The sequence below is a fragment of the Passer domesticus genome, chromosome 1 (genome assembly GCF_036417665.1).
Source record: "Passer domesticus isolate bPasDom1 chromosome 1, bPasDom1.hap1, whole genome shotgun sequence".
NCBI lineage: Eukaryota > Metazoa > Chordata > Aves > Passeriformes > Passeridae > Passer > Passer domesticus.
In genome coordinates, this window is record NC_087474.1 from 143,686,026 (window position 1) to 143,706,098 (window position 20,073).

The 20,073-nt window shown below is 35.1% G+C and overlaps 1 protein-coding gene across 2 annotated transcripts in view; it reads left to right on the top strand.

The window, feature by feature from the left end:
- EMC2 (ER membrane protein complex subunit 2) overlaps positions 1-19,503 on the top strand; it is a 35,853-nt gene extending 16,350 nt beyond the window's left edge. Inside the window, exons 6-11 of one of the 2 annotated variants that reach the window (XM_064394730.1) lie at positions 8,099-8,184; positions 8,355-8,414; positions 10,849-10,930; positions 12,063-12,173; positions 13,034-13,138; positions 19,095-19,503. In XM_064394730.1, coding sequence (XP_064250800.1) covers positions 8,099-8,184; positions 8,355-8,414; positions 10,849-10,930; positions 12,063-12,173; positions 13,034-13,138; positions 19,095-19,181 — 531 coding nt within the window. In that variant the 3' untranslated portion in view covers positions 19,182-19,503. The remainder of the gene's footprint in view (positions 1-8,098; positions 8,185-8,354; positions 8,415-10,848; positions 10,931-12,062; positions 12,174-13,033; positions 13,139-19,094) is intronic. The other variant, XM_064394739.1, reaches the window with a different exon arrangement.
- The last annotated feature ends 570 nt before the right edge of the window (positions 19,504-20,073 follow it).

Consider the following 20,073-nt stretch of genomic DNA (forward strand, 5'->3'; position numbering starts at 1 on the left):
ATAAAAGAGTTATTGGGCTTTTTAGTAGTGTTGGTAGAAAGGTTTTGTTTGTTTGTTTTTGCTCTTTATGTATTTCATTGAGAAATCCTTATCCTGCTCTGCTTTGGAGGAAAACTTTTTAGTTAGACAGCTAAATATTTTCCATCAGTCAGGCTCTTCTTGAGGTGGTCTGTTCAGCAGAGCAGAGAAGCTTGTTGTTGAGAAAGGAAATTGAGTTCATGTATTCAAGGCTTAGATTGGTCTCTAACCCACTCCACTGTCATCCTAGTGCGCTTGCAGTCTCTCTTGGTTATTCAGCTCAACCGTCAAGAAGATTGCAGAGCATTTGCTCATTACCAGGGGAAAGCGAGATAAGGCACAAAGTTCTGTCATAATTCTAATCCATAGAATCTGGAGCCTTTATTAGGATAATTCTTCAGCTGTTTCTTGCCATTTTTTCGACTAAGCTTTTAATGCAAGACACTGTCTGCTTCCTTAGCTTAGAACATGTGGATAGTATCAATACCATTGTGGGTTTAGTAATATAATTGTGTGAATGAAGAATTTAAAATTTTTGTAGTAAGATAGTGTTCTCATCAACTCTAATGTTTATAGGAGTGGGCAGAAAAAAAGGGTATGCATGTGGTCACATGAAGTTACCCTTTCTCTTACTACTTTGAGATTCTTTTTGTAGATGAGCTGGACATATTTCAGAAGAGGCAAAGGAGGTGGTTGAAGACCTCTGGGAATCCAGAATACTAGAAGGATTCAGAGCAATATCTTAGTACTTAGTATCATGTAAATAGGTAGCAGTTATATACCATGAATATCTGAGTTCATCTCTTTCTGCATTAATTCCATCTAGACTGTATAGGTAACCTTTCTTTCCCTACCTCCTTGTATTCACTAAATGAGATGAGAGTAATGAGCACTGAATTTGAGCACTGGATTTCTGTTTATCATCTGAACTGTGATAATTCCTTAAAACTGCTGCAGTAGCTGTAAATTAATTTTTAACAGGGACCTCCTGTGAAGATCTTGCAGCTTTGTACATTTATCTACAGGATGCTCTGAGTTGCAAAAGAGAAAACTGCTCACCAAATGAAGCATCTACTAATGGGCAGAATTTTCTGAGGTGGCATGTGTGTTTGCTTAAATATATTGGCCACACTGCCAGGAAAGACAGAACTAGACCTAAACATAGGTGTGTACAGTGATAGTTTTAAAGGGAGTTGAAAAAGATAGCTTGGCACTGACTGACACAGGGTGGAGTTGGTGAGAGTTGTGAAGAGTGGCTGCTGCTACTTCAGTTTAGTACCCAGTGAGAGCTGCTGGGGAAGCTGGGAATGCACTATGTGGTCCTAAAAAAATGGGTTTTTTTTTGCTCTTGGCAGAGCATCATTTACCATTGTGGGGTTTTTGTGCTTCTTTTTCAGTCATGATTGGTGAAGTGAGAGAGCAGAGTGCATTCCACCATTTGTCCCGTGTTTTGTGTGCATAGCACTTTTAAATGTTGATGGAGATTTTGTCTCTTGAAATTAAGTATTTGAGAACAGAAGAGCAGCTGTACTGCAGTTGTGGCAAAAGTCCGTTTTACTTGTCCTGGGTCTGGCTTTCACTTACTGCAGATACCAGAAATGTGTAAGAGCAGGGCAATGACAGTATGCTGTGGTCTGTTCTGCCAGTTTCTATTCATCTTCATGTTGCAGTTTTCCTGAGCCAGAAGTGTTAACTCTGTTTTTAAAAGCTCTTCATGAAATTCCTGCATAGACTTATTTTTAAACTTGCTTAAGTTTGCCATGCCTACATCTACAACATAATTGAGAAATTAAATGTTGTAATTTTTTAATGGGTTGTGCAGATCTCCCATTTGTGTTTTTTTTTTCTGTTCCCACACCTTCAATCTAACAATTTTATTTAATGCCTCTGAATTTGTCTGTTACTGTCAGCAGTTGTTTTCTCTTTATTAATACTTATGACTATAGGGATCTTTTGCACTTTTCTTCCCTCTAAGCTGAGAAGTCCTAATGTGCAGTTGTTCTTGTTACCATTCTGTGCCTTAAAACTCTGCTGCTGTTCTCCGTGTAATTTCTGTGCTTTTTCTGATATTTGGGTGAGAAATGAGAAGACGGAACAGCAGTCAGTATTAAAAATGCAGGAGCATTATAGACTTAAAAATCACAAAGTAATGCCATAGATGTGTCTCTTCTGTATTCTCTTCTGATAACTCCCATATCACAGTATTTTCAGTTTGTGTTTTTGGGGCAGGGTTTTTGAATTTTTTAAGATGGTTTCTGAACACTGAATTGATGTTTTATAGAACTGTTTATTGCAAGTCCAGTATCTCCCTCCTAACCAGACCAATTCAGACAGGTTTTTTGTGTACATTAAATTAGTATTGTTTGTCCCTATGTGCAGCCATTTGTGTAGATTAAATTTCACGGGTCGTTTTATTGTGCTGGTAAAAGTATTCATTATGATTCATTATTGTGAATGCTAATATTTGTATTTGTCTTTTGTTCTTTATACTTAAATAAATCCTTATTAACATTTAACTTTACGTCACTATTAATTCCCTTGTTAGATCTCTTCTCAAGAGTGCTGAGCAGTGGTTTTTAATACAGGTAATTCTGGGATTCTCAGTGCAGAGAACTCTTTTTCTCCATTTTATATCTTTTGACTTACTTATTTATCCATGTGAATACCTTCCCTTGTTAGGCTGTGGTAACTCTAGTTTCCTTCAGAGCTTTCAGCTTCGAGGTGAGATATCTTGTTGAAATTATATTTTAAGTCAAAGATGACTTTTACATGGATCTTTATTCACCTACACTTAACGACTCCTTGAAGAACTCCACCAGATAAGGGAAGCCTTACTTTCCTCTGTGTAAACTGTTCTTACTTTTTTGTTGATATATAACATTTTTCATGTTTTCCAATTCCAGGCTGTAGTTTTCCAGCCTGTGAAGCTCCTACCAATTTTCTCTGTGCTGGTGTTAGACTTTATAGGTTGTTTATTGGATACAAAAAGTTATGTTTTGCTTTGAGGTTATCCCTAAAAGGGCAGCTTCAACCCAGTAGTTCTGTGCCTGAGTGAGTTTGCAAGATTTAACTGTATTGCACGGCTAACTGTGAAAAAAGTCTGAATTCTGGTAGGAATAAATTTGTTATTGTGGTTGTTTTTGATTATGTGCTGGTTTTGATTATGTGCTTTTTTGACATCCGTGTAATTTTTTCCCTGTATGTCAGTTGTAGCTGTTTGCACTTCTGTTTTGATTTGCATATTACAATTTAAAGGAAAATGTTTCAATGGATCAAATTCTTAGACTAAATACACATTTTCTAAAATGTTAAAAGGAAAGAAAAAATTATTTTTAAGATGAAAAATATAATGTGTTAAATGCTGTAGTGTTATACAGATAAGAAATTCTTTCTTTCATAGAGGTCTCAGTCGCTGAAAATTCTCCTGCTAATACTTTCTTTACGGCCATGAAATTTAGAGCAATGTTAGACTCTCTCTTGGTATGTTTTACTAATGAAATGCAGAAGTTGATAAATGTTCAAGTCCTCACTTCATTTTGAGTCTACTTGATGCTAATTAAAAAGAATCATTGTAAATTGAGGACTAGTTCTTATGCCAGATTGGGGATAGCTAGTCTTTAAAAGAAATACCTTAGAAAGGTTCACTCCTTAATAAATTTGTACATACTGAAGTAGCTTACTCCATATGATACTGCTTCTTTAAGTATTTCTTTAAGATGCAGATATCTTTCCATAAAGAATTATGGATTTACAGAATTAGCCAATAACCATTCTAGTATTCTGCTTTAAACTCTGGAAAGTTGAGGGGGAAATCTGTGTCATAGTATCTGTGTGGTCAAATGCTGCAGATCTTGTTACAGCACTGGAGGTTTTGCCTTTTCTTCTTTACTTAAGGTGGAAGGAGAAAGAAGATTGAGTTAATTTTTGTGGAGGCTTGTTCTAGAAAGTCGTACTGTTGTGATGTGAAGAACTGAAATGTACACCTTGAACGCCGTTTTTTAAATCTTTATCAATGTAATTGTTTGTGACTATTTTAGTAGACTTAGACTTCAAACTAATTTCAAGTTCCTGCATTTAAAAACTAATTTCTCAAGAATATTCTTGGTGGACTTGTAATTAATAATTGAACAAATTTGTGCTCTGCATTTTGCAGTTTTTTAGTATCTTGCAATAGGTCTACTAAAAATGAGTTTGTGTTTTGAGATGTGAGTTTTTTGGTAAAGAGGACCTTTAGCATAATGGAACATGAAATTGTCTGGTTTTCTTTTATTGGTTGGTTGTAAGGCAGGTAAAAAATAGGAAATATGGTATAAATGCTAGGTAAAGCTTTTGAAGAACTGTGTAAGCCTGGCTTTACTTAACAAATAACTATTTTTGTATGGTGAAGTGGTTATTAGTGTTGACAGTGGTTCTGTGCAGTAAAGCATTTTGTTTAATTTATATGGGAATAAAGAAAAATTGATGCTATGAATGTTAGTTGCTGTTAGTTATATTGCTGTCCTCAGGATGCTCAGGAAATTGTGTGAGCTGCAGCTCACAGAGCAGCACTTAAGCTGACTCACACAGTGAGCTCAGGAGCAATATAAATGAGAACAAGAATTAGAAGTTCACAGCACACAAACTGTGGTCCATGTTTTGTTTGTAATGCAGGCCTTTTTGTATATATTTTTCTTAATGTACTGACTACTGGAATTACTGAATTTCATTTTTATTTAAAAACTGATAGACTTCATGATTGAAGGAAAATCTAGGAATAGGAAGTCAGAAAGGAGAGTAGTTTGTGAATACCATTGCAAGCAATAGTAGTTTGTTTTATGTATTCATTTTTTCACCTTATATCAATCCTGTGAATCACAGATCTACTGAAAACCTCTGTGCATATCTCTTGGCTTTATGACTTTATTAATGTAATGGAAAAAGTTAGAATCTGCATTTAAAAACACTCTGCATCCTCACTGAATTCTTTCCAGTGCTTTTAAAAGGTCTCTCAAAAATTCTGTGCTACTAGACAAGGTTTTGTTCTTCCTCAAGATGTTAGCACTGTTTTGAGTGGCTGAGCCTCTCTTTTGTAAACTTGGAGTTCTCTGTAAATAAACTTGTCTCCCAGCATTTTGAGGGTGAAGAGAGTGCAGATTCCAAGCCTAGATGCTGCTATATTTTTGATGGTGAGGAAGGTAGACCAAAAAACAAAGTTTTAAAAGTTGTAAAAGTGTAATTTTGAAGAAATTTCTCGGGATTTGGTGCAGCAGGCGGATTCTATCAGATGTAAACGTAACTCATTTAATTCCTAAGTACTTCTGCCAGAATATGTTAGTTGTGTCTAATGCTTTTGTTCTTGTTATTTGATTGTGTTAGATTACATGCTTGCTATAGGTAAACATCAGTTTATGTTTGTGGCTAGAAGTAGTTGTAGCTTTTCATAAATTAATGTCTTGAGGCTACTGTGATTTATGTTACTTGTGAGTGCTGTGGTTAAGAAATAAAGCAGCTATGGAAAAAAATCTATTTCCAAACTCTCTTGGAGGACTGACTTGGATACAGTTGAAGGAGTTGCATTAGAAACAGAGAAAAGAGTGACTTATGTAGACTGTTCCTGTTTGCCATTGCAAATTAAGTTTTCATATACATTGATTGATTTTATATATTTAATAGATTATTTTAGTTCTCAGGGGTTTACTTTAATCAAGCTCTTTCTTTAGATTTTGAAAATAACCGAGTCGTTAATCCAAAAGCTGCATTTTAAAAGCTGCACTTATAAAGTCAATAGTCTGTTACCTGCAAAAACCCTTCTGTCTTCCTAGGCTGTGATTGCTTGATGCATTCTTTTGGCTGTGCATGTTGTTATCCCCACTTTTCCTCTTTCCATGTTTCAGGCTCGGTGGGCAGGTCACTGGGCTGTGTATAATGTCAGTTTTGGATACTGGGTTAACACTGCCCTGGTGTTCCCACCAGAGAAGGGTGTGACCTGCTTTACAAAAGCTTTGAGAACTCCATAAAATGTGACAGCAAAGAATGGTTTGGTTGAGGTTTTTTTGGTTGTTATTTTGGGGTGTTATTTTGTTTTGTTTGTTACAGCAGCATGATAAGCATGTGGGATTATTCTTTTTGAATTTAAAGAAAATAAGTTTAATTATGCTGTTATCTTTATTTCTAGAAAAGCAAAAATAAAATAGAGAGTGTGTTATTGTTACAGTAATAAATGTGTCAGCAGTTAAAATTTCCTGTTATGGCTTTTAGCCAGATGTCTCCCAGTAAAAGTAGAATGATGTATGTAACTTCACAGGTTGCAGTTTGACAAAGAAGCAGTGGAAACCACACTCGTGTTCTAATTTGGCCTCTGATTAGTCTTCTCTCTGTCTTCTTCTACTCTACATGTAGTCAGAAGGGTGAAATATTTTTTTTTCCTTACTTGAGTTGTTTTCACTGAATTTCTATTGAATATGTGTTTGTGAGGGAGATAAAGGGGATGAATTAAAAGGAAATTAATTAAACGTCAAAATAATTTTTAGCTTTTCTGTTTTGGTGCTTGAACTAATTTACCACTCTCTTGTTTTGAAAGCAATTGATGTGTTCAAATGGATCAAAGGATAAAAAAGTATTTAGGAGAGTAGTTATGTTTAAAATGTTCTGTAAATATACAAGAACTCTTGTAGGGTATATGTGACTGTGAACTTAGGGTACATCATGAAGAAAGTGATTTCAGAGCTATCTGAAATTCAAATATTTAAATTGTTCAATATTTTGTAGAAGAGTTGTCCTGTCAAGGCTTCTAAAAGATGATATCCAACTATATAAACTCTTTAGAAGATCTGAAATAGAATGAGAGCTATAAGGGGATAAACAGTGGGACTTAATTACCAGAGAAATGTGCTTTATATTTTTTGTCATTAATGTTATCTCATGGAGGAATTGCAAACAAGAGGTGTGTGTGCATGTTGATGTCATGGACACCAGACTGTGTGTTGTCTCATGTCTGGTCTCAGTGGTTGTGGTCACCCAAGAGCACAGGGATGAGAGGCAAGGAAGGAGGCTGATGGCATTCCTTTGTTATGTTCTGCTGGAATTGTGTTTCCCTTCCATTTGGTCAGATTTCTGATCTGATGACTTTCAGGCTGGCTGAGGTGTATTGTTTGCTCCCAGCTGGGAAGATTCCTTTGTTTTGAATCACACCTCAGGTGTATGTTGATATTCAATTGGTTTGAGCATGGTGCTGGTAACATCAAGGTCACAGGTTTGATCTGTGTAAGGACCATTCTTTTAAGAGCTGACTCAATAAGATCCTTGTGGATCCTGAAAACTGTAACCAGCATCATTCAGAAGCTGGAATATTGGATTAAAGTACAGAGTAATCAGCTATTACAATCCTCTATATCTTTCCTTCTTTTGGTCTCTGACAACTTTTCTGGACTTCAAAATTTAAATCCATTGTAATTCTTATAACTCATTTGTATGTTTAAGTTGAAGTACATTTTCTACCCACATATCAAAGTACTGCTCAATTTTTGGCATTGAAATAGTGATTTTGTATCACTGTTCCCTTTACATTGCAGAGCCTACTTTTTCCTCCAAGAATGATGAGAGACTATTTTAGGGAATTGGTGTGTATTTAGCATTAGTTAAAGGTGCCATTCAGCACTTCAACAAGAATATTTTATAGAGGCTGAAAGCCATTCTTACAGAGATAACCAAGATGCAGCTGTGGGATTCTCTAGGACTCAGTCACCATTTCTCCTCTACAGTCTTAGATCTTGTGAATGAGAAGGTGGGGGTAGTTGGAATGGCTGAAGATTAGCATCCCCTGCTGTTTTGTAATTATCAGAATCTGGACAGTCATTTATTTGAATGAAATAATGCATACAGTTTGTGCCTCCAAAGAAAAGCATACATAATGTGATTGTAAGAAGAGGTTTTCAGTCTCTCAGTGGGATGTGATAGGGTATGTTTATAAACTTCAACCTAGCAGTGTCTCTGCAGTGGAATTCCACTGGTATTGAGATACTAATTTGCACAGTCAAATTGCTTTCCTTACAAAAACCCAGGGAATTATGAGGCCTAATCCTTTATTAATGTCAACCCATAGGCAGCAAGAAAGCGTAAGATTGCCATTCGAAAAGCCCAGGGGAAAAATCTCGAGGCCATCCGAGAGCTGAATGAGTATCTGGAACAGTGAGTGTCTTACAAGAATACGGATTGTGTTTTGCTGTTCTGATAAATCTTTTTAATTAAAGTGGAATTTGCATTTAATTTACGCTTTTGCTTCAGTGCTAGTCATTTACAGAATCCCTAGCACATTCTTTCTTTTTTTCCTTTTTCCCTCTCTTGTATTCTCTATACAGATTTGTTGGTGACCAAGAAGCTTGGCATGAACTTGCAGAACTTTACATCAATGAACATGAGTAAGTTGTTTGCTAAGTCTGCATAAAAAATGTTAATTTGAAACCCACTCTGTGTAAGTCAAAAACCACAGTAATTTTTTTTAAGGACTAGTGTTACAAAGTATGCTGTCTCATTTCCAATATACTGGGCCTCAAATGGAAATAATTACCAAGCTTATTTGGCTACCAAATACTTTAAGAAGGAATTTGTTTTTCAAACAAAAAGAGTTTATTTAATTATCTTTATGTTTTAGTAGTTTTTTTTAAAATCTGACGTTTAAAAGAAGTGGTTTGAGCGCAGCAGAGAACACTTCCCATCATTTTTTGTTCAAGTTATGTATTTTACTTGTTAGAGATGTTAAATTCTCTACTTCTAAAATCAGTTGATCACAGCAAGCTATATTCTAATTTTCTTTTAGCCTATCTCTCCCAGAACTTTTAGTAACCTTTAAAAAAAACCCCACAAAGCAAAACATGGATCCAGAGTTGGAGTCATCTGGTCGCCTGGGTACAAAACCCAATGCGATCAAGAATGCTGAATGTTGTAGTAACTTGCTTATTGGATATTTAATGTTTTTGTTAGCTTTTTTTATTGCTGTAGTGACAGGAGGAAATCCCAGTGTGAGAGGATTAGCTCCAAAGCCTTAGTGCAAGTTTTCTAATATCACAGCATTAATTCAAACCTCCACCAAAAGGCGTATCCTTTTTTTCCCCCTCTTTCTTTGGTTCTTTAGGCCAGCCTGAATTATATCACATTGTTTCCTTCTTTCCTTTTGAGAGGGTGGTAAAAGAATCAAATTGTCAAGGAAGAAAGAGTCATTCTCACTGTGAGGAAAGAATTGTTCCCCAAACACCTCTCCTTGCACCCCATTCTCAAAGAAAATAGTTATTAAACTCTTTTAAATGTTGACTTCAGGAATAAACTAGAATTTTGATACCCAGGCTTCCATTTGTTTAGGGAAATCTACCAGCCACTTTTCCAAGAAAATAGCTACTAAAAAAAAATTGGCTGGGAAGATATTTAAGCTTGTCAAATCTGTCAGTACAAAAGTGAGTGATAGAGTGGTTCAAACATACGTATTCCATTATTGGGTTGGGGGTTTTTTGCTATAATCTTTATTATGAAATTGTGCAATAAAACCCAAGAAAGAAATTGGTTGTATTTGTTTTGGTCTGTAATTCCAATAAAAAGCAATATGCAGTATTTCAGTTCATGGAAAGAATTCATTCTCCTCACTGTACTTCCATAAGCATCATTATTATTATTTTCATAACAGGCTCTTGGCTAAAAGCAACTAGAAGTTAAGTTTCAAAAATGAAGACAATTTTTCAGTTTATATGTTTTATCAGGGTTACAAGTCACAGGGCTTGTGAGATCACCATGCTCTCATTTTTGTTCATAAACAGATGTAGATGTGCAAGGTTTGCACAGTCCTCATTTCTACCCTGTTCTGCAATGAGGACTCTGGTTTCTGCTTTTCGAGAGTGAGGTGGCTGCCCTTTTATCTCCAGATTAATAAATTATACAGATATATGACAATCATAACATGCACCGAAGTAAACCACAACATATTTATTTTAGGATACAAGATTTTACAGATAATATGGCTTAATATGGTCTCATAATCCCTAAATTGCTTTTACTACGATATTAAATATCTATCCACACTGTCATTATAAATCTTGTATCTCTGAATTTTGGAATCCTATGACATAAACTGTGCATAGTGCTATCACATATCACTAAATGATGCAAATTCTGCAGACAGTTCTATTATTTGAAAGATTGCAAAGCTAAGATTCTTCTCAATAAACCTGCGTTTTGAGCTTGACTTCTTGATTCTTTCTGAAAGTTTCCACTAAGAAACTCAAGGACTAGCCTTCTCAAATGATAAGGATTTGCCCATTTGGAGAGGTCTGATGCTATTTTCATACATAGATTTGGACTGTTTGAATTTTAGAGCTGTTCTTAGTATGTTGGTTTTTTTGTCTCAATTCTGTGGTTGACTGTTGGCAGGTACAGTTAATTGACAGTGTAAATGCTGTGATCAGTAGCTGCATTTATGAATCCTCAGATAGTTGAATTTTCTTAGGAAAAAAATGAATTATTTTGTAGTTTCAGTTCAGTGTCTTGCAGTAAGTAATACCTGTTTTTACTCATCACTCCTGCTGATGAAAAATGGCACTTACTAATAAGAGATTAGTATATTAAATGCTTTTCATGAGCTGTTCCAGTTATACCTAGACCATTAGATTTTGGATATTTTTCCCCTGCCTATGATATAAAAAAAGTAACTTGGTTCTAAACTTTCTTTTAAAATGAACCATTTAAATTAATTGTGAATCATGTGATTTTATGGGGGGAGAAGTAAGGCTTGTATTGTGCTGTAAAAAAACTGAAGCAAAGTGCTGTGTACTCGTGTTTCATTTTGTCACTGTTTTTTGTATTCCTCAGCTATGCAAAGGCAGCCTTCTGCTTAGAGGAGCTTATGATGACTAATCCACACAACCACTTATATTGTCAACAATATGCTGAAGTAGGTATTTCAGAAAAAAATCAATTATGTTTGATTACATTTTTTGTTTTTATGTTACTGAAGTGGTGAAAATGGTTTCTTTAATTTTTCCCTAGGAGATTTTAAGAGTTCACAGAGAATGTTAACATCTCATAGAACTGAATATGTTCTGAAAACTGTGTTTTCGTACTCAGTGACTCAGTCACAGTGTGACTAAGCTAAATATAAGACTTAGGGGAGGAATTATTCAAGATAAAAGCTAATTTTAAATGAACTCTTCTTGTTGAAGTTTTTATGCACTTTTCAAATTAAGTGCATGAGAAGCTAAACTTTTCTACAACAATGCTGCCTAGGAGGTTATGATGTATTGCCTGTTACTGTGGACTCAGATCTTGGAATCCACATACTAAATTCTGCCTGAAGGAACACTGGTGGAAGAAAGGTAAAAGCTAGAGGTAAAGTTAGGAGTTTTAGCTCAAGGTTTTAGCCACCTGAATTTGTCTTTTTTTTCCAGATTTTTTTTTCCTAAGTTATACTGTTAACTGCTTAGAACAGGTTTAATTTGTTTAGTTAGCATGGGTAAATTTGGGTTGACATTCAAACTTGGAAGGCTGAGTAGCTTTCTCTTAGAAAGACTTCGAAGCATATCTTCTAGTATTTATCCCTCTTTTTGTTGATCTAATATATAGAAAAATGAATAGAAAAACAATGGAGTAATCCTCTAAACTTTGTGTGCTATTTTGAATACATAATGAAAGACATTGTGTTGTTATGTGAACTGTTTTCCTGCATGCTGTGGGAACATAGTGTCAGTATGGATTTCTAGTAGACAGAATTTGGATTTAAAGTTTGTGCAGCTTTTCATAAGAGACAATCCCAAGGTTTCAGGTATTTATAGGTGAAAAATAATCACTTTTTAATCCTGTAGCAATGCATTAATGAAATTAATGCTGGGGTTTTTTTTCTCCTATAGTTAAATATTTTTAAATGTATATATTGCGAAGAGCTTGGATTTCTCCCAGGCCAGTTTTTGGCCTTTGATAGGACTCACCTGATTTGAAATGTCATGTGAAACAAACTGGGAGTGAATTTTTGTAATGAAAGCCTGAGGTATGAATGACATGCAAGTTTCAGGAGTTTACCATTTTTACAGGTTAAATACACTCAGGGGGGGCTTGAAAACCTTGAGCTGTCAAGGAAGTATTTTGCACAAGCACTGAAGCTTAACAACAGAAATATGAGAGCTCTATTTGGACTTTACATGGTAAGCATGATTATGTATTTTCCATGTTACCATTCTGAGTATGTTTATGCATGTATGTTATCCTTTGCCATTTGCTGGTTTTCCCCTGATTTTTAGCTTAATAGCTCACTGGTTTAAAATACAGAGTATTTTACATACATTTGGAGTAGGGATCATTTTGTGCTAGTAACTACTCCTTACTGAAGTGCTCTTAACCTTTAAGTCTTGCCTGCATTTTCAAAAGAATTGTCATTATTGGCACAGGAAGGTAACTTCTTCAAAAAGGATTTAAAGTCATGCATCCTCTCTAGAAGATGATGAATTGCTGAAAAACACCAGCACAGCAGCAGTATTCCTTGCAGAGTGGATTTATTTATATAAGTAACTTTCTTTGGTTCTTAAGTAATATTTTTTATTCTTTCAGGTGAGGGTGGACATATTTTATGTATAGTCTTATCTGCTTTTAAAAAGTGTTTCCTGATGCAACAGGGGAAAATGCCATGTCTTTAATGGCTGCTTGGACATAGAAGTGATGCATTTTATATTGTCTCTGGTAAAAAATTGAACGTGGAAAACTAATTCATAACTCTCACTTTAGGAGATGCAAATTGGATTAGCTGATCATGTCCAAGTTTGGTTCTTAACTCAGTACAGAACTGAAGTCTAATGTAGCTTTAAATAGAACAAACAATAGTTTAAAAAGTCTAGCTGATTCTTATCTGGATGCTGTTTGCTGGTAGCTTTTAAATTTTTTTTGTCTTTTTCCACTATCACTGTCGATGGGGCTTGGACTGTAAGGATGCTCAATGTTCTCAGCTTATTTCATGCACATAAATTTTAGAATTACACTGAGTTTTGTTTTTATTTTATTGTATTCTTAGTCTGCCAGTCATATTGCTTCCAATCCAAAAGCAAGTGCAAAAATGAAGAAAGATAATATGAAATACGCCAGCTGGGCAGCAAACCAAATAAACAGAGCATACCAGGTTAGTACTTCATTCCTTTATGATACTCTGAACATGCTCCATAGTTCTTTTCTGCACTTTTATCAGCTGCTGTTGAAGGGGTTTAGTATGACATGTAAATCAGCATAATCTGCTTGGATTTTTTTACATTCTTCTTCTGTTTGATTTCCTGGAAACCTTAATTAATAAAAGGTTAAGGTTTCCTGGAAGCCTTAATTAATAATTTTTACAGTTACTAATTGCTATCATTTACTTAATAGCTTTAAACCTATTTTTCCTACTAACATTAACTGAATGTACATTACTGTAATATTGACCTTCAAGACTTGATTCTACAGCTATTTTGGTAAAACTTGGTATGTCTTAATTCTTAGAGTGACTTTGTTATCCACTTCTATTTTACTAGAAAACAAATGAAAATTCTAGGAGTTTTGTTTTCCTTGAATTTACTCTAACCTTTCAAAATCATATTTAATTGACTTAATATTTGTGACTGAAGTTGGTTTCGTGTAGTTTTGTAGAGAAATGCTCATTGAGTTGTGAAAACGTAGACTTTGTAGGCCACAATCAAAGCTTGCTGTAGTAATTTGGAGTCTTTCCAACTGTTTGAAAAGTTATGTGTAAACTTTTATATGTCCTGTTGTATTATAAGCCTCTGTTTCTTTCTATAACTATGAATGAAAACATGTTTTAGCTCATAGGCTCTGCTGTCTGTGTATCCCAAATATATTATGTCTGTTTGACTCCCTTACAGCTATTCTTAACAATCTGCCAATCAAAGTTTATATATAAGAAATCCTGGACATCAACATCATACTGTCCAATTCTCCCCACAACTTTTTTGTTGAGCAAATGTATTGATACTAAATGCAAAGACTTTGTAGCTCTTTGCACATGTAGCTCTTCTTTCTCCCTGCAACATATCAGTATTGGAACCCATTATTTAATTTTTTTCTTCTTACTACTGTTTCACAGTTAATACTACCAAATGGCCTTTTTACAAACAGCATCTATAAGGGAATTAAATTAGATTTTCCTTTTACAGACAGTGCAGTTTTCTTAATACTTAACTGCATTTCAGTTTCTGGCCAAGTGCGCAGTTTCTTGTGGCTGATGTGTTTTTGATATATTCCAATTTAGAGGTATTTTCCATTTCTCCTAATTGGCCCTGTAGCTTCTGACTGTACAGTGAAGAGCATTGTATCCCTGGGGACATAATGAAGAATTTTTTAACATGTGCCTAAAGTTTAAAGTTTCTCTTCTGCTCTTGAAATCACTCTGCTTTTCAGTAATAAACCACTTACCTGTTCATGATGGTAAGGTGTGTATGAATTAGCTGCTTTGTCTGATGTTTCATAAATAACCAGAGCTTCTTTTGACTCCAAGTATGCCTGACATTCCTGTAAGCACAGTGCAGATGGAAAACTCAAGTATTGCAGGATTAAAACCAAACAAAATCCAAAAACAACAACAACAACAAAAACCCCACAAAAACAACAACAAAACAACCCAAAGAAATTTAAAAAAACCTTAACACAAATCCAACCAAAACAACCAACCACTTACTAAAAACTATTAAAGAATTGAATACACCACAGATTCGTAATTGACAGAACAAAACAGGTTTAAAAAGATGTGTGAATTTTTAGTGAAAACCAGTATTCCATGTTTCACATCTTAGTAAAATCAACTGCTTAGATTAGAGTGGATTTGCATATGTTTTAAGTAAATATTGTGACTGGAGTTCAAAGGACTGGTAGAAACTTGTTAGCACTTCTGGGAAGCAGTGCCTTTCAGGGTTCATCAGGGTGGAAATTTACAGCCATTTACAGTGTGGGCCATGGAATGGCCTAGAAGACCTGGAAATAGGCATCTTCTGGTTCTAAATATGATGGATGTTTAATTTTGACAGTTACTAGTTAAGTCTTTCCTATCCAGATAAGTGCACCTTTTTGGTTTTTTCTTTTCCTTTTCTTTCTTTTCTCTCCTCACGGCTTTCTGTTAACATCATAATGTCTCTAATAGAACACAAATTTTATTGGGAGTGGTGTGGTGCTGGAGGCATTATAAGTGCAGGGGGTTTTGGAGGGCATTGTTTGTTTGTTTGGGTTGTTTTTTTTTTTTTCTTTTTGGAATTTCTATTACTGTTTTTCTGGATCCTACTTTAAGCATTTTTGTTTGATGCTTACCAGAACAGGCCATGTTAACAAAACTAAGGTACATACTTACATACATACATACATACATACATATATATATATATATATATATATATGTATGTATATACACACACACATACTTATATAGCCTCCTCTTCTGCTCTTGTTAGCTGTTTGGGATATAAAGTGAAGAACACTGTGTGTGATGAGAATCTTAGGGAAAATTCAGCTCTTGGAAAATGAAAGTGCTGAAGCTCAAGCCAGGATCTGGCAAATAAATGGGGTGACTACCTCCATTCCTCTTTCCAGAAGAACTACAAGAAGCTGCAGTGAGCACAGCTTGGCAGGACATCCCCAGCCCAACCCCCTGGGTTGTTACAGCACTGCAGAAGCGTTTGGCCACTCCAGTCTCTGTGTCAGAGACTCAGAACATCCAGCAGCTACAGCCAGAGGTGTTAGGTGATGCAGTAGGTGGCAGTCACCCTGTGAGTCAGTGTTGATTTGCTGCTCCCTCAATGAGCTGAGCTGTTAGAAATTGTCACCATTTGGACCTGAGGATGAAACCTTGGTCACTTGTGCCATGGGAAGCCCTTACAGTGTTCCTGCATTAGTGGGAGGGTATGTATAGACAGGTTTTAAACTGGATATTTATATGATCTCTATAAATCCTCCCCACTTTCCATGCATTATCCACCTGTAAAGTGCAGTAAGAGCCTTAACAGCTTGTTGGGTTTGACATTGACTTGTTTTATTGGTTGGACATTCTCATACTGCTAAATGACATTTTTCTGGTGGTCATGTTCATGTTCTAGAGAGCAAGATGAATTTAGAATCCTGATTTGGATGTCTATACAAATTTTATGAATTTGTGACTTGAAATTCCAAATCATTAAAGCAAAAAGTTCGTTTTGAGCAATTGTTGTGCTGTGAGATCTTTCCCTATTTCCAGTTTAGATTTGAACTTGAATTACCAGCAGTTTGCTCAGTAATTTTGGAAAACTGCCTTTATTTTTTCAAATTACTGGCTGTAGTTGCTTTTTAATTGTTTAATTATTTAAAAATTTATTTTTTATGCAATTTACTTGAAATATTTATACTGGTCTCCTTCTTTCAATTTATTCTGTCATTTAAGCAGTGTGCTTTGGCACTTGATTTTTGCTTTTCCTGTGCATTTCTCTATGAAATCAGAGGAACTTAGTTTATTATCATTTAAAGAAAGCAGTGTTTGAGTAAAGAAAGAAAACATCACTTCACCAATGTTGGTTAGACTGTGCAGCACTGTCTTTACAGGAAAACATGGTGATAAAGAACAGTTTAAAAAAATTCTGAAATCCACAGATATTTGACACTTCAGCTAGTTAATATATTTATTTTGATGTTAAATATATAACAATCCATGCTGATTAGTACTTCTCATCTGTGTCTTATCTAGGAGAAATGTAAACTTCTTTAGGAAGACAGAAAGGTTTTGTAACTAGGGCTGTTGTATGGAGCTGGAATTCCTGGCTGCTAACACATCCTCTGAAAAAAAAGTCATTATGCTCCAGGCTTCTTAAATTTAATTGACTGGGTGGAAAAAAGACCTAAATAAAATTTAATTTTAGTCTTTTATTTCAGAAGCTAGTGAAGTACTTCTTATTCAAAGGATTAGTTTTAAGTTTATTATTATTATAAGCTTACTTTTGCCTTATGATTGGGAAACTGGATCATTCCATATGTGCAGACTCTGAGAAAAACTTCTGTCTGCTCTGACTGAGGACATGAGTCACAGTTATTTTAACACCAAAACAAAATAAGGCTACCTGGTGCTCTTCAATTAGGTAATTGGTTTAGCATGTCCTCTGGTAGAAGCATTTCAGCAGAGGCAGGCGAGTTTGATTAATGCTCACAAAAATCTTTAATGTGATCCTACTCACAGTAATTTTCCAGATACATGCTTCTTGGGTACATTGCTAAACTCTTCTGTGTTAGCAATCTACATGTTATTTATGGCTGGAGAGAGGTGATTTTGTTACCAGCCATTTGGGAAACAGAAAATTAAGTCATGATTTAAGAAATGGATTCCAGCTCAATCAGTCAAATTGCTGTGTAATGGCTGAATAGACAAAATAATTGTTCGTCAGGGCAAATTTGAAGTGATTGCATTTCCAAGTGTGCTTCTGGTTGTTATGATGTAGAGTTTGGTTTTATTTGTTCAGTTTAAACTACATGTCAGTATCATGAAGGCAACTGCTCTTGAAATTAGCAAGTAGCATTTTTTTAAACTAATGTCATATGTCAATTTTGCTTCTAGTGTCCATGTCGAGAATAATAAAATATTTCTTTATTTTGAAGCTTTTCTCTGTGTGCTTTCTGCATGTCTTGCCAAGTGCTTTTTGGCCACAGTATATTTAAGCTTCTGTGCTTTTTATTGAAATTTCTGAATGCCTTGAGTTTGAAACAATTTTCACTTTAAACTTTTGACTTGTGTTTTTTAAACTTCCTTATTGTTGTGAAAGGATTTGGAATTTCCAAGTGTCTGTTTCATGTGTACAAAGAGAGAATATTTTATTCAATCAGATAAAAGCATAAGTTGCTGCTTTCACCTTGGAGAATCTTAAGAAAGCTTGGATTTTCCTCTGAAGTTGTCTATTGCATGTCCCTTTGGAAACTGCACACCCTGAAGAATGGGTTTATATATACTACTAGAATCAAAACCTGGTACACCAATTAATGACCTGGAAATATAAAACATGAAAATACAGTGCTTTCAGTACATCTCTAAGCTGTAAAATGTTGTTACAGTAAGAAAATTTCTCCTAACTTTGATTTGAGATAGCTTATTATTTACTGTGCCAAAACTATTTTTTAAAAAGAAACCTCAATGCTGATTGGGAATTGCAATGCTAGATTGTAGCCTAGGGGTCAAAAGCAGGTTAACAGGTCCTGCAGCTTGTTGCTGGTGTGATATTACCTGAGTTTGATGACTTAATCTTTCTTAACAGGTCATGAAGAGTTTGCTAAATTAAGTTAATTATAAGAGAGAAGGGACACATTATAAATCAAGGACTAACTATGCAAGACACCAGTGGTATTTGAAATAAAAAACTTCAAATTGAAAATTTATTGAGTGTTTAGATGTTAACATTCAAGTAGAGGATAGGGTTTTTTTACTAAAAGCAAGTTTTAGTTACTGTTTCTGTAATTTCTTTACCGCCTCTCCCAAGCTGAAATGCAAAACTTTTTAGTGCAGGTGTATTAAAAATGATTAGGAATTTCATTTGACTAAAGACCAACCTGGTCAATTAATCCCCTCTGTTAGATATGGCTTGTGAATAATGGCAATTTTCAGTATCATTAGAAGAACCCTTTTGAGTTCAACATGGGGTGGTCAACATTTCCTGTCCTTCTACCCCTTCCTTTTTAAAGCCACTACTAATATTTGTTAAGCTGTATCTTTCTTTCTTTCTTATCAAGACTGACTTTATGTTCTCTGAAATTGGTGTTTTAATAGTAGGCTACAGTCAAGTACAATATCATCCCACATGGATACTTCGAACCATAAAATATAATTATATCTTGTCTGGATTGTTTTATAGTAAATTTTGATAAGTAGAATTTTTTCTGTCTTTAACAGAAAGAATTTCTTCATTACTTCATAGAAGAAGATGATATAGCTTGTATTCTGGTAGAAATTCTGAGGTTTAGTTTTGTGCTTTTAAGTTTTTAATACATAGAGTTAATTATTGTTATTTGGTGTGTAGAACTGTTATTTTCACAGGATTTAGACATAGAATTTCAGGTATGTGACAAATAACAATCCTTTCTTTCCTCTTTAGTTTGCAGGTCGCAGTAAGAAAGAAACTAAATACTCTTTGAAGGCAGTGGAAGACATGTTGGAGACTCTGCAAATCACTCAGTCTTAGCTTGGCACAGAGCTCTAATATGAAATTTTCCAATACCACACTCAACCTGTAATGACCTGTGGGTTATGTTACTCTAGTGCTGTTAAAAGTTAATTTTGTATTGATTACGTGCTATATAAAATAACATTTTATGAAAAGTAAAATGCCTATTTATTGCTGCTATAAGAAATGTGATGAATACCCACTGAAATGAATAACTTATCCACATAAACAACACGAAGAAATTGCGTGCTGCACATCAGTATCCTCAGATTTTTGTATGTACAGTACCCGCTTCTAAGCCATAATTTGTAGAAATAAACTTGTTAAATGATTAAGAAAATACAGTGACTTAAATTTATATATGTAGATTAATAACATATGCTAAATATTTTTCTTATTTGCACATTTAAGAGTAAAAACATGCTACAGAGGTACACTTTCTGGAAAATACATCAAGGAGTGATTATGAGTACACTTTATTAGAGAAGAAAGTTTGTTAAGGGTTTTCTTAATGAGTTCATATCTAGTACTGTAGAAATGGAGAAAACTTACTCATGGACTTTGCTTCAGAGGTACTGTTGTACTGGCTTAAGGGCAAAGACATTCTTTCTCTGTGGCTTTGTGGGCAATTGCTTCTATGTCCTTGTAGTTCTCTGATTGGTGTATGCAGATTCCCATTTTTTTCTTCCTTCTATGTGTCCTTTCTTGTACATGTGTTCCACATGGTGAATTTCAGCTGGGGCTCTGTGCTGGTCTCTGCTGTTCTGTGTCCCTGGTATTGGCACCCCTGCTGTGGTGCTTGGCTTCTCCACGTGGAGCGGGGGTTGCTGCACTGAAGGGGTGACATGAGAGCTTGTTCAGCTGCCTTGCACTTACTGTTTGTTACACCATCAGCATGAAGCATCTAGCA